This window comes from Nyctibius grandis, chromosome 9, assembly GCF_013368605.1.
Source record: "Nyctibius grandis isolate bNycGra1 chromosome 9, bNycGra1.pri, whole genome shotgun sequence".
Lineage (NCBI taxonomy): Eukaryota > Metazoa > Chordata > Aves > Nyctibiiformes > Nyctibiidae > Nyctibius > Nyctibius grandis.
The window spans coordinates 24,828,587-24,843,121 of NC_090666.1; the positions used below are offsets into that span (position 1 = coordinate 24,828,587).

Below are 14,535 nucleotides of genomic sequence, written 5' to 3' on the forward strand. Positions count from 1 at the left end.
GGTTTTTGTTTGGTTTTGGTTTTTTTGTGTGTGTGTGTGTGCTTCAGTGCATTCTGGTTTAGCTTCCCTAAAGCTATCGCTTCTTATGTCATATCCTTGCCATTCATTGCAGTCCACCCCTGATCTCCTCGATCATTGCCAGAACTCTGATTTTTTGTGTGTCTTACCTTATTACAAATGTTTAACCCTGCTGGAGTGCCTTGGTCAGGTAAAACCTCCATCACTTCCACTGGGACGTTTGCCTTTGTAGTGAAGGGTTGGGTGCATAGGGTGAAGTTCTGATCTGCTTCCTGAACAAAATATTTAGTGCAATCAATTGTCTTTCAGTATGTAAGAACTAGGCTTCAGGATTTTCCTTTCAATGGTATTTCTCTTCAGCCAGTGCAACAAGGTGTAAAGACACATTGCATGGAGTAGTGATGTACCTGTTCACTACCTGGCTAAGAAATGCTGCACAGGGAGGCTGGTGTTCTGGCTGGCCCAGCTAAAGAATATTAAATTCCTTTGGCAGTCAGAGTATGTTTTGATGCCATTGGTATTGTTCATTTGCACTACAGTAAGAGGCACAGTAGGATACATAAAGTCAGTATGTAGCTATTTAATTTCTGTGAAACGAGGATGACATCAGCTCAATGGCCATGTTTTTATACTTCATGGAGTTTGCAAGTAAGTCACCAAATGTAAAAACATAAAGGAGCAAAATTACTGTAGTGTAATTACCTCTGTTTTTTCTACCTGTGGAGTTTAGAATGGCAGGGTTTTTTTTGACTAAATGTTAACATATGCAAATATTTAAAGAATGACCAATTCTTTGATACTAATTGTTCTAAAAAATTCAGATTCATCAGAGCAAAAAGGTGGCTCCATGGACTTTAAATCAGAGATGAGGAGATTCAGAGCTGGCCCAATGCTGCTTGTAACAAGCTTTAGAAAAAAGTCATAAAACTTTTTTTACAGATTACTGCAGAAAGTTCTGACACATTCTGCAGTATCTCTCTTCATATTTTCCATGACAGGAAGATTTCGATATGATAGAAATGATTATTTTCCATAGGATATTAAAAAAGAACAAGCTATTAATGATTAACAGAGCATGTATTAAAAAAACTTAACTAGGTATTAGTCCCTGAAAACATAGTGGCAGACTGTAAGAGTAGCATTTTTAGTTTCAAATTAACTTAATTAGGGCCTGATCTACAGTCATTGAAGCATGCTAAGTATTCTTTGACTTTCAGTTACAGCTGAAGATGGCTGGCCATTTTGAAGACCAGATCTTCAAGATCTGGGACTATTAATAGCTCTGTTGCGGATTTACACATACCGGTTTCATGACAGCAGTGAGATTTTTGTCATTTGTCAAAGAGTAAATGTCAAAAGTTGGTACAATTAAAAAACCAGCCTCTTCTCACACTTGCAAAACCTTTTATATGCATTATTTCTTTAGTTTAGGCTGCACGTAGAAGAAAAATGTAAAATAGATATAGAAACGTATGTTTTAAATGTCAGCAACACACACAGATACAACTGATTGGACTGCATCTTGCAGACTTTACCAACTCAAAACTAATACAAGTTACAGAGTCTAGGAAAGCATATCAATGAAGTGAGGATTACTTGTGGTTTTACTGTTGTATACAAACCATAAAGATGAAGAATTCATATGAAATCATCTCGTTTCAGTGGTCACATATTTACATGTGTGCAACTCACATTTTCATTATAAAACCTCATATATTGAAAGGAAACTAGGGTTTAACACTTTAAAGCAGATTTCTAGGTGGATGGCGTTGCTGCATGTTTGCATCTTTCTCCCTCTCCTTTCCATCATTCATACCAAGATGTTGTTGTAAGCCATATGACTGCCTGCCTGTAAGTGCTTTAAATAATTTTGTTATAAAAGCCAAACAAACTACTTCAGATTTACTTGCAGCCACGAAGATGGAGTTCCGTGTCCAGGAGGGCGCACGCCCTTTCACAGCAGAACCGTTAGACACAAAGCAACATGAATCTGGGAAAGACAGTAAGACTGGTGAGCAACCTAAACATGATGCCTTAGTTCCACAGCCAGCAAAAACAGAGGCTATAGATAAAAAGGATTCACAGAGCAAAGACAAAGAAAAAATGCCTTCACCTCTATCAGAACAGATTCTGGAAACTGATTCACAAAAGAAAGGGGAAGCCAGTTTTGCAGAACCTGCTGCCAAGCCTCCTGCTTCTCAAGAACAAAAGGGCTTGTCCTCTGAACTGCCTAAAGGGAACAAAACAGAAGAAAGAACTGCAGATGTGCCCTCATCATCCAACCAAGTTATGTCTATGAAATTTAAAGACAACCTTAAAGATGTCCAAGATCTTGCCATCAGCCATGGTGAAAGTTCTCTGTTGCTATCAGAACCCAAGGCAGAAGCAGCCAAAAGTGAACTTCCTTCAGGCCCATCTCCCGCTGTTCCCCAGGAGCTTCCACTCAAAGACAGTTCCAAAACAAAACAGGAACCCACTGACCAACTGTTTGCTAAAGATCTCACTAAAGATGAACAGAACCACAGAGACAGGACACTAGCTCTGCAAGAAGTCTCAGCGGTAACTGTAGATGGCCTGAAAACGCCATGCACCCAGAAAATCCCTGTGTGGGGGGAGGAAAAGGACATGACCAAGGATGAGAGTGATGAAGAAAGGTATGACTTCTATGATAAAGGGGAGGCTCGAATATTAGATGATGGTAAATTTACCATGAAACCTGAAGTAAAGACATTTTCCCCAGACAGAGCAGACTTTGAAAAGGATGATGAAGCTAAAAAGTCACCTGATATTGTCAAAGCAGAAAAAGAAATGGACCAAAGTGGGCTCCCGGCAACAGTAGATGTGAAAAAGGAAGTCCAGCCAAGCACACAGGTACCCCCAGCCAAGTTAAGCCATGAACTGACCCTTGAGAAAACAGTAGAGCACCTTGATACCACTCAGTTATCCAGAATAACAGAGAAAGCCCCTGAGGCACCAAGTTTAACTGCTGACAAGACTCCTACTCTAGAACCTTTTCAAGAGAAAGATGTTAAAAAAGATACTAAGGAGGATAAGACAGGTGTTTCAGCTCCTCATCAAATGAAAGAAGAGGAGGACCAGTCGGGTATGTCGAAGTATTTTGAAACCTCTGCTCTGAAAGAGGAAGCCTTCAAAGCAGACGCTCTGAAACAAGGCAGTGATTACTATGAGCTAAGTGACGCTAAAGAGAGTGTGTATGAGCCTTATCAGACAGATCATCTAATACCTGAAGACAGAGAGGAAGAGGAGGAAGAATTACAGACAGAATTGGATCAGCAGCAGAGTGGGCCTGCTCATGAAATAGGGTACAGTACCCTGGCTCAGAGCTTTACACCAGACAAATGTGAAGAACCAAGTTCCCCAATAGAAAGAATGTTCACTATTGACCCCAAAGTCTATGGGGATAAGAGAGAACTCCACAGTAAAAATAAAGATGATCTAACTCTGAGTAGGAGCCTGGGACTTGGGGGGAGATCTGCAATTGAACAGAGAAGTATGTCTATTAACTTGCCCATGTCCTGCCTGGATTCAATAGCTCTAGGATTTAGCTTTGGTCGTGCACATGATCTTTCTCCCCTTGCTTCAGATATTCTAACTAACACTAGTGGAAGTATGGATGAAGGTGATGACTACTTGCCAGCAACCACACCAGCACTGGAGAAGGCCCCCTGCTTCCCCATTGATAGTAGAGAGGAAGATGAGCACACTGAAGAAGAAAAAGCTATGGCCGAAGAAAAAGTCCAGCCTGAGACCTTGGTCGAATCACCTTTCCTGGCCAAAGAATACTACAAAAATGGGGCTGTCCTGGCTCCTGACCTGCCTGAAATGTTAGACTTGGCAGGGACAAGATCTAGATTAGCCTCCGTGAGCGCAGATGCTGAAATGGCACAAAAGAAGTCAGTTCCTTCTGACACAGTTGTGGAAGATAGCAGCACAGCCATGCCACCTGTGACAGATGAAAACCACATCACTCTAAAAGCTGAAAGTCAGCTAGAAGACTTGGGCTACTGTGTTTTCAATAAGTACACAGTCCCACTCCCTTCTCCAGTTCAGGACAGTGAGAATTTAACGAGCGAAACCTGTCCCTTTTATGAAGGCACAGATGAAAAACTGAGACGTGGCCTGGCTCCCGACCTGTCTTTAATAGAAGTGAAACTGGCAGCAGCTGAAAAATCAAAAGAAGAATTCCTCAGTGAAAAAGACTTAGGTCAGCATGCCACTGGTGAGTCCATTGTGGCAAGGGACTTTGAGCAGGAGAAAAAAGAGAAGCTGGATACTGTGCTAGAAAAAAGTGAAGATCAAGTTGACTCTAAAGAGGTCTGTCCCATTAAAGGTGCAGAGCCAGAGAAGATGAGACCTGAGGCAATCTTAGAAATGAAAGAAGAAAGTGTAGCTGATAAAGTTCCTGTAACCGATGATACCATGTACGACAGAATATCAGCTTCGGAGATGGCAACAGGAAAAGATGCTTTTTCTTTGTTGATGGAGAAGGAGGAGAAGACTCTTAGTGTTGTTCCTGAAATAGCTGAGATAGAAGCTCCAATAAAACCAGATTACAATGCTATAAAGCATGATATGGAAGTGGCTGCAAGGAGAGCTGACCAAGAATATCAGAGTCAATTAGATACTAAGATCAGTGAGGTTGTATCTCTCCCTTCAGGGAAGGACAAACCCTCTGTTAAAAGAGCAGAGCCTGAACCCAAAGACACTCAAGAGAAAGATCAGGCCATCTTGTCCAGAGAAGCAAAGGATGCAGATGTACTTTCCAAGACCGAGCCTAGTTATGTGAAGGACAGCACTAAACTGTCCGAAACAGACATCAAGGAAAAAGTAACTAAGCCCGATCTGGTACATCAAGAAGCAGTTGATAAAGAGGAATCTTATGAATCTAGTGGAGAGCATGATCAAGCCCAAGAAGGGTTGAATGGAGAATCCTTGAAACCAGAGGATATCAAAGCAGAACCTCCAAAACCTCCTGTGTCTGGGGAAGAGACACCTGCACAGTTACCAGCACAGGAGCCTTCTATGGAGCTCCTCCTTCCAAAAGCTGAGCCTCTCCAGGAAGAGCCTGCTGAGATTCAGATGGAGAGCATATCACAGCCTGCAGACGGAACTGAAAAGATTCCTGATACAGCTGTGAAACCTATGGAAATCCAAAAGCTGCTGCCATGTGAAGTGACAGCTGGGGCCACAAAAGGGGAAGAACATGAGGAAGAAGAGGTAGAAATAGGGCAAGAAGAAAAAGAAGAGGATAAACAGCATGTTATATCAGAAATGCCCCTAGAAATAGACTTTGGGAAACCTGCTGCTGAAGAAATGCTAGCCAAGGGTAGCCCAGAAGCACTGCCTGAACTGAAAGGCATTATTGAATCAGTGGTGACAGTAGAGGATGACTTTATCACAGTGGTGCAGACAACAGTTGATGAGGGTGAATCTGCTTCTCACAGTGTCCGCTTTGCTGCTACTCAGCAGGAAGACATCGAAACAGGGGACTCCCAGGCTGAAGAGGAGCTGGAGGTTGAGGAAGTGGCTGACATTCAAGTTGAGCCCAAGGAGGGCTCCCCAGAAGCTCCTGCTTCACCCCAGAGAGAAGAAATCCTGCTCACCGACTACAAGACAGAGACATGTGATGATTACAAAGATGAAACAACAATCGATGACTCCATCATGGACACAGACAGTCTCTGGGCAGATACTCAAGGTGTGCATTATCCTTTCTGTTTTGTCTGTTAAATATTTTTGCTTCCAAATCATAATGATAAAAAAGCAAAATTATTATAGTTGTAACAATAATCTCAGCATGTTTCAGAAAAACAGTAAAATAATCTGCCTTTTTTTATTAATCCATCTGCTCTGTCTTCAACTATTTTTTCCCTGCTCCACCACAGTATTGTTAACATTTGTTACTAATCTTTTGTTTGTTGTTATAATTTGCTCTGATCCTACAGATGATGATAGGAGCATCATGACTGAACAGTCAGAGACTGTTCCTAAAGAGGAGAAGGCAGAGAGAGAATTGCGAAGATCATCTCTCGATAAGCATAAAAAAGAGAAACCTTTTAAAACTGGGAGAGGCAGGATTTCTACTCCTGAAAGGAAAATAGCTAAAAAGGAACCTAGCACACTCTCCAGAGATGAAGTGAGAAGGAAAAAAGGTTCATTTAACACTCCCTATTACAATATATATTTATTTTTTAAATTTTTTTTTTACTATTGTACAGTACTATCTGGTTACTCTGTTGTAGGTGATGTGCACTGTAACAGTATGAATGGTAGTGCTTTTTAATGAGACATCGTACAACTGTATGAAAAGCCATGTGCAAGGCTCACTGCTCCACCGGTCCCGTTTCAATCGTAGGCATCCCCACTGATCACTGGGTAACGCATCTGAGGTTAACACACCCGTGCTCCCCGTCTTCCGACTTAGGATTTGTTCACCCCAGTAGAAGCGGCACATCGGGTTGGAGCTGTGGAGCAGTGGGCCTGCCACTTTGATGTATTGTCATATGAAACTGTTTGCTGTTTTTTTCCTGATTCTGTGTTTTTGTGTTTTCTTGTCCATAGCAGTGTATAAGAAAGCTGAACTTGCTAAAAAAACTGAAGTTCAGGCCCACTCTCCCTCCAGGAAAATCATTTTAAAACCTGCTATCAAATATACTAGACCAACTCATCTCTCCTGTGTTAAACGGAAGCAGACAGGTGACTGCGTTCTGTTCAGTTATGCAATGTGGCTGGCAAACATAGACTTTTTTTTTTTTGTAAATCTCATGGCTGTAGCAGCTTCCTATTTTTTTTATTTTTTCCTCCAAGAATATCAGTCTTCACAAATAGTATTGCTTTTCTAGTGTTTTCTATCATTTTTCTTTTCTTCTTTCTTTCCTGGTATTTGTGTGTTTATTTAATGGAGGCTATGATCATGTATGCTTGTCATTGCTTGGACCTCTATGTGCTGTGGTTGTAACTTGGCATTGTGCTTATAGTGTGGTGTTGTAGGAATCTCTACTCATCATTTTGTTCCCTTTTTTTTTTTTTTTTTTAAAATTACGCCTTTTTTTTTTTTCTGGTGGGAAAATGTTGACAGCTTAAACCATGGTATACATTTCCATTATTTTGCTTTTTTACTCTCATGCATAATAAGAAGTGTTTCAGACTTGTATTTTGTTGGTTGATGTTATCTGCATTGACACTTCCCAATCTGTCACTGATGTTTATGCTGTACAGTCAAAATCCACAGGGGGAATCCAGCCACATGCAGCATGAAGCTGAGAGAGAAGAAATCTGGGCTCACACTACGAATGCATTCCAAGCAAAAATCTTAATATTTGGTAGAGGAAGATGAAAGGACGAAACAAATGATTCCTGTTACATCTTGATAGATGTATCATTATTTAGAGAACCAAAAATAACACTTGCAGCAGTTTCATCATATTACTTGTTGTTACTGTGAGTTCAGGGTGGAAAGATTAACATCTTGACATTGCTGGTGGTCTTAAAAAAATTTGCTAAAAGAGGACAGGTTTTCTGTCATGTAACATAGCCACACGTGCAGTGCGGTTCTTCACGACTGAAACGAGGGCTATTAAGAGAAGAACCACACACAGCAATGCAGAACTACATAGGCCTCTTCTCATGGCTTAGAAATGAAGAACAGGATTTATTACCCATCCTAGAGTTAAACAGCGCAATATCAAAAGTATTCCTCAGAAGTCGCTCCCATCCAGTTTTGCACCAAAGAGCCACTCCTGTTCTAAATTTAGACTAGTCTCAGCATGGAGGTCTGACTAGTGGAAGTATGGTAAAAGGATAGTTATGCAAGGGTAGCTTTAGTATCGTGCCTCAACTGTATGACGTGTGTATTGTCTTCTGGTTGTATTCCATTAGGACAACAGAACTAAATACTCGGTCCCATTGCCTTGCTCCTGTGAGGGAATCTGGCGCTTTTACGTCCCTCCATCATGAGAAATAGAGCCAGGGAAGGAAAGGCTGATCCAGGCCCCTCTGTGTTGCAGTGTTGGCTCCTCCTCAGTTAGCAGTCTCTGGGCCATCTTACTGGACCAGAACTACACAAGAGTGAGGAATTTTAAAAAAAGATTAAAGCAACTCTTCTTGCTACCTCTTGCTGTTTGCTGAAGCACAGCTTGATCAGCTCAGAAGTTATGACCCATAGCTCACATATTCTTTCAAAAGACTGAGTGGGTTCAATAAGCAGTGGAAATGGGGGGAAAAAAGTGTCAGCTTTGTAGTGTTCTCAATTTTGTTTAGACTTCTGCAGCCACGTGGTCAGGGCTATCTTGCCCTCAGGTACTCTACCACTAACTCCTCTGAATTCTTCTGGCCTGTAGCATCCCAGAGAGGCCTGAGTCATACCGATAGACTCGCATAAGGAAGTCTGCCCTGGTGCCTTAAATGTGTGCTGCCTGGCAACTGTCAGAGCTTTATCTCTCTCGCTCCAATACGTAGTGAAGCAGATGGATTAGTCAAAGTGAAAAATGTGAAAATACAGAACCGACCTCCTGATACATTTAAATCCTGAGATGGAGAGCAACCAAAATGATGAACCCAGATTGATCATAAAATTTTCAGTAATGTGGGTTGAACTTTGAGGTTTGGGTTCTAAAGCAGAGGAGCTTGAACCACACCACAACATGAACAGAAATATCTCTTAGAATCTTTCACCATACTCAGTGTTACTGGACAATCCACAGTATCCCTTATTTTCCTCTACCTCACCTTTTTATACTTACTGATGGGACTTGAGGGGAGGCCATGAGAAAGAGTGCAGTGCTTTGTGATACCCTAAGAGTGTAGGCAGCCATACGTTAACCTACATATCCCTGAGCCTGAACCAGACATCCAGCTCTTTCCAGGATCTGGAACTTAAAGGGACATTGTCTCTCTCCCATTTTCCTTTTACATAAAATATAACACCATTTCTTGAAGCCAGTTTTGACTGTCAGTGTGTCCTGTCTGGGATGGTCTTGTCAGCTTTAGTGATACCTGGCCAGTGGAGCCCCACCAAAAGTCCTTCAGCAGCATAGTCTATACAACTTCGAGTGTATTGCAGTCAGTTAAAACCTCCATGTTGCATTTACTGTGACTTTAAAAGGAAACATCTCCAGTCATAAGATACAGGTGTCTACAAAAAAGTTAATATTTGCTCGTATTTTCTGTTTAGTGGCCCAGGAAATGACATCTTTCCCCTATAGCCTCTCAATACCAGAAAAAAATACCCATGTCACTGGTAAGCACTAGCAAATACTGGTAACTTACAATGCCATATCCACAAGGGAGGGACTGCTTTGTAAGAGACTCATCCTTGCCATTTGAAAAAGAAACTGCATGGCCAACTCTGAGGAGAGAGTTGTGAAGTCTTTGCCTTGACTGGTGTAGTTCCATGAATGAAACCCCAGTCTGACTCGTGTTTTGCTAGTGGCTGTGAGATGCCACTGCAGTTGTGCCATCAGAGGAGTGCTACGGTGGCAAGGCCAGGACAATTACATGGCTACGAGCGGGAGTCACTATGTCATACGCTTCTGTTCCTTGTCTTCAATTCTGGGGTCACCCCCTGAGGTAAAACATGTTTGCTGTGTATTTAAACTGGCAGCAGAGAGCCTGTAGAGATCTTCTGTTCAGATGGAGAAGTTGTAGTGCTTTCAGGTAAGTCAGCACAAGCAGCACAGCTATTCTTTCCACTTCATAGTGGTGGCTGGTTAGGGTTCAATACCAAGGGAAGGAGGAAAGAAGCTAGTTGTGATTATTTAGAAGAGATACAAAATACACCAAAACCAGCAGTAACAGATGTGGTAAAATGTGATGCAGGAGGGCTGTGCTGTACTTATCCTTGTTACAAATTCAGAAGAACTGAAGTACGCAGTTATATATTCTTTTTCTCCTCACAAGTTTTCTCTCCTATTCCTTCAATTTTAAAAAAAAAATGAGCAATGGAATTGTATTAGGAAGGCAGAACTAGAATGGGAAGTGTGGCAGAAAACCAGGGATCTCTCCTCACCACGCCTGGGAACTGCGCAGGGAAAGGAGAAGATTAATCGGTTCCATCCTGTATGATGTGTTAGGGTTGGTTTTACAGCTGGAATAAATTAGGTTTACAGCTAGAGGTTGTCATCTGTGCCCACTGTCCTGCTTCTGCATTTACTAAGGCCATCCTGGCACAGATGCCAAAAGATTTCATATCTGGTTTTTGTCTAGCAAACCACTTCCTGAGCAGCAGTGTTGGGGGGAAACTAATAACCTGCTTTCCGAAAAGCTGCCCAATTCCAAAACTTTTCGTAAGGATGGAATCCATGTCAGAGAGAAAAATATTACCGCAAACTGTGTTGTATCAGATAAATACTGAATTAACGTACTTGATGTCCCAGATATGCTTTGAATTGCTGAAGTCTGAGGGCTTAGTTGACCCACGGCGCGCTGACCTTATTGACACAACTAGGGTGATAATTCAACACTGAATCTCTCTCTTTCCATTAGGAATGTTGGCTAATATTTTGAAAAGTGGTGATTTCAGGGGCCTCTCTTAAAATTTTCATTTGTGGATTACTTAAAGGAGCCTGATTTTTGGAGGACAGTCCTGAAAATCAGGATGCTAAGGTGTCTGAGGATTGACCTTCAGAACTAGAGCCTCTTATAGTTGTCAACTATTTCTTGAACCTTTTACTGTAGTTTCTAGACTTCTAGGAACATGAATACAAAATTTTGATTTGTTTAAAACATGTAGAATACTATTTCACCTCAAGTATGATGAATATAGGACATTTTTAAGGCAGGTACATTTCTGCATACAGTTCACTGAGAGTAATTCACAAGGTACTTGCTTTGCACAGTAGTTCCAAGGCATTTAATTGTTCTAACAAGTGTACTAAGTGGAAATACTTATTATTATTGTTTTTAACTATAAAGTCTTTCTTTGGGTCTCTCAGCAGCAGGTGGTGAAACAAACCAGGCTCCTGGTGTATTTAAACAAGCAAAGGAAAAACTCTCAGTGAGTAAAATCATCTTATCATTCATCTTCATAACCTCCTTTTGTCCTTATTTCAGATCTTTTTGTGTTAATTCAGTAAGTAATTGTGCATTCCATTTAAAATTTGTGTTCCATTTAGAATTTGTTTGCCATATTCATTATTCATTTAAAAGGGTAATTAAAACCCCCTTTCCTGAATAACATCTGAATTACTGTCCCAGGTAGTAGGTGATGACAGTTTGCAGATCCATAGGGGGCATACAGACTCCAAACTGCAGGAGTTGGATGTTGTTCAGGATTTTGAGCCAGGTCATCCTCTGGGATAAACAGTGTACCTTTGCCCTTTCTGCAGCACCCGCCTCATACTGCCACCTTGCTCAATTACTATGCAGGCAGGAACCCTCCCCCAAGACTCACTGGATGTCTTTTGATGCACCGTTACATAGCTATGCATTCTGCAGAGGTCATGCCTGTGTACCAGTTACTGGACAGTAGCATTTTATATGCAATTAAATGCTTTCTGAATGGCGATTTCCTGGACCATTGATTTCTGTCTGTGTTTTAACCTGACAGTTACATGCCCTGCCTTCAGCTGCTCTGCAGCCTGTTCTGCTCCCTGTGTCTGGCTCTGCTCTGCCTAGTTCCCTTCAGCAAATACTGCAGTGCCTCTCTGCCCTGCTCCCACTCTGACCCTATGCTATTCCTGTCCCACCACTCCAAAATCCTCAGGAAACCAACCTCCTTTCACTATCCCCTATGCAACTACTCTTTACATGACACTGATGCATGCTTATTCACATCTGCAGCATGACAATACTTTGTCATCATTAACAATGAAGAAGTTCCTTAGGATTCCTCTAAATTTCTTAATGTATTCCATGGCTGATTTGTTTCATCTGTCTAACCAGATCATAAATTCTTTGGGGATCAAAAAACTCTTTTCTCAGAAAATGCTGCACGTTATTTATGAATTGTAAGAAATTGTTAATGATGATAGCAGCATAACTGCTTGGAGGCTTTGGAGGAGCTGTTAAATTTAGGCCTGAATTCAGCCATGGATTCTGGGATTTCAAGTGTTTTTTCAGGTCTGACCCATTTCAGCTCATAACTGGGAAACTGCTAGAGCTTCTTTACTAGTACAGTAAGAAATATCTGGACAGGTTTCTGGTCTGAGTCAACAGTATGGTTTATTACTGTCTTTTCTTGGGGGTGATCAACACTGACACAAAAGTCGTCAATACTAGCCCGTTTTCAGAGTCATCGGTGTTCATGGAGTGCTCTGAGTACAAGCACTGCAAAATCATTCTCTGAAATTATCTGCTTTCTGTACACCTTTCTTATTCCTGTCCCTTATGTTATGGCAAAGATCGAAGTCTCTTCCCTGCTTACTTTTTCTCTCTGTTGCCTCACTTCTATGATTGCCACACTCACACATCTCTTGGACATTTTCACTTCTGTGCCTTGGCTTCACCTCTGCTTTTATAAAGACTTCTCCCTTTTTGTTGTTATGTTTCTTCCTGATTTTCAGCTTTTATGTCCCTCAAGTGCAGACTTTTCCTCTCCACTGGTAATGTTAGATCATCCAACCTGGTCAGTTCTGTTATCCATCTTCAAAATACAGTTTACACACTGCTTTGCAGAACAAGTTCAGGAAAGGCTAAGCAGTTCCATCTGCTGGAAGGAGCTGTGTACCTGCGGTAGCGAGATGATGAGAACATTGGCCATGTGTTAGGAACACCTCTGAAATAAAGTGAGGTTTCTGTCCTGTGGACAGCTGGTACTTCCAGCAACATGAATTCTAACAGAGGTCAAAGGTAATGTATTGCTAACAGAGAATAAGAGTAGTTTTCTGGTAGGGATTGAGGCATTTGGTTTCTTTGCTTGCTCTACCAGCCTTGAGCATCTCACTGAAATCTGGCTGGGCCAGATTCTCCTCCTATTACTGATGCTAAAAAGTGCCTTACTCCCTAAACACCACCGAGGGAATCTAGACTGTAGTAATCTCAGAGCAGTGCATTAGCTCAGGGTCATGCCTTTTCCCCGGCTGTTCCATTGAAAGATCTCAGTCTCCTCCATCTTTAGCATCCCCGTTAGATGCACATATTCACGGAGGACACTGTATGCAATATGAGTGAAAAGGACAAGATCTCTACATCGTGCCTAGAATCTGAGTTCTGCAACTCTTAATCATGTTGATGATGTCATGGATGACATTCAGCACACACACCTTTTTGCAAAGCAATTAGGTGCTCCTAAGTGTCAACAAAGAATTTTCAATCTGTCCTTATGGTGTTTAGTTGTTCTTTCAATGGGGTATTATAATTATTCAGAATCAGACAAGTATCTGATCACAACGGCATATCATGTCAGCCTTTCAACCATATACAGGTTTCCTCATCCCAGGACTCCACATTGTCACTCTATAGTATGACACCAAATGCACAGAATACAGTGTCTGGGGTGCAGTAGGGATTTTGTCTGTACACAGTGGCACAAGAAGCAATACTGTCATGTCATTCTGCCATTATGGGAATACTGGTGTAACTTCACTTTTACAATTCCCACGGTTTTATTCTTGACTGTAGCCTGGAGGGATATATTTCAAATGCACAACTTAGTTTTAAAGGACTAGGATCTCTTGATGCTCCTGTAGTTTTGCACTTGCTTCTAATGCAGCCAGCCAGTAGTTGTACCAGTTAAATGCCATACCTGGCACCAGTCTTGTGCTAGTAACATAACCCAAAAATCTGCAGAAAAAAGGCACTTTCTAGAATCAGTAACTCTGTCCAGACCTAGATGGTTTCGGTGAAACAACACAGAACTAAAAATCTCATGCATGTCAGAACCACATAGATACCATTACCAGACACAGGAAAAGTATTAATTCATAGCTTGGCAATTTTTTTTGGTCCATGTTGCATGTGTTTTCCTTTTGTCCAGCTTCATGTTGTGTTTTCTTATGTTTGTTTTCTCATGACTAGACTGCTTCTTTGTCAAAGATTCCTGCCTCAAAGTCTAGAGCAAAGTCATTGCTTCCTCCAAGACCCAGCTCAGCTTGCTCATTAACTACTGAAAGGGTCACTTTTCTCGATACAGACAGTTATTATGTACGGCCCTCCTCAGCAGGCCCAAGAGACTGCTTGCCCTACTCAAAATCAGATGCTAAGGTAAGGCAGCAGAGTTGGTAGAGAGAGTTAGCTTGGAGATGTGCAGGTGAATTCCACGGACCGCAGTCTCTCCCCACTGAATTTGAGTAATTCTCTGTGAAGCTTACGTGGGATTACTTACATCCAGTGGCAGGAAAACTGATTATCAGGCTACAGGATTTGTGCTACAAAATGGACAAAAACCCCCGAGATTCTCCAGAGGAAATATAAGCGAAATAAGTTATAACTAGCAGGACATATCTTATTTCTATTGATGATATGGATGCTGCTTCATTGGCTGCTACGAAGTTGCACACATTTGCATGTGGGTAAGTGGCAAAGAACAGCAGTACTAATTTGCCTTCCAAGTTTAAAAAA

General features: G+C 41.5%; 1 protein-coding gene across 3 annotated transcripts in view; it reads left to right on the forward strand.

The window, feature by feature from the left end:
- The window catches only part of MAP2 (microtubule associated protein 2), a 186,720-nt gene that overhangs the window by 151,443 nt on the left and 20,742 nt on the right, over nt 1–14,535 (forward strand). The window contains exons 7-9 of one of the 3 annotated variants that reach the window (XM_068407184.1): nt 5,985–6,191; nt 6,601–6,735; nt 10,974–11,032. In XM_068407184.1, the coding sequence (XP_068263285.1) occupies nt 5,985–6,191; nt 6,601–6,735; nt 10,974–11,032 (401 nt within the window). Of the gene's footprint in view, nt 1–5,984; nt 6,192–6,600; nt 6,736–10,970; nt 11,033–14,535 lie in introns of all 3 variants that reach the window. The other 2 variants (XM_068407182.1, XM_068407183.1) reach the window with 2 other exon arrangements.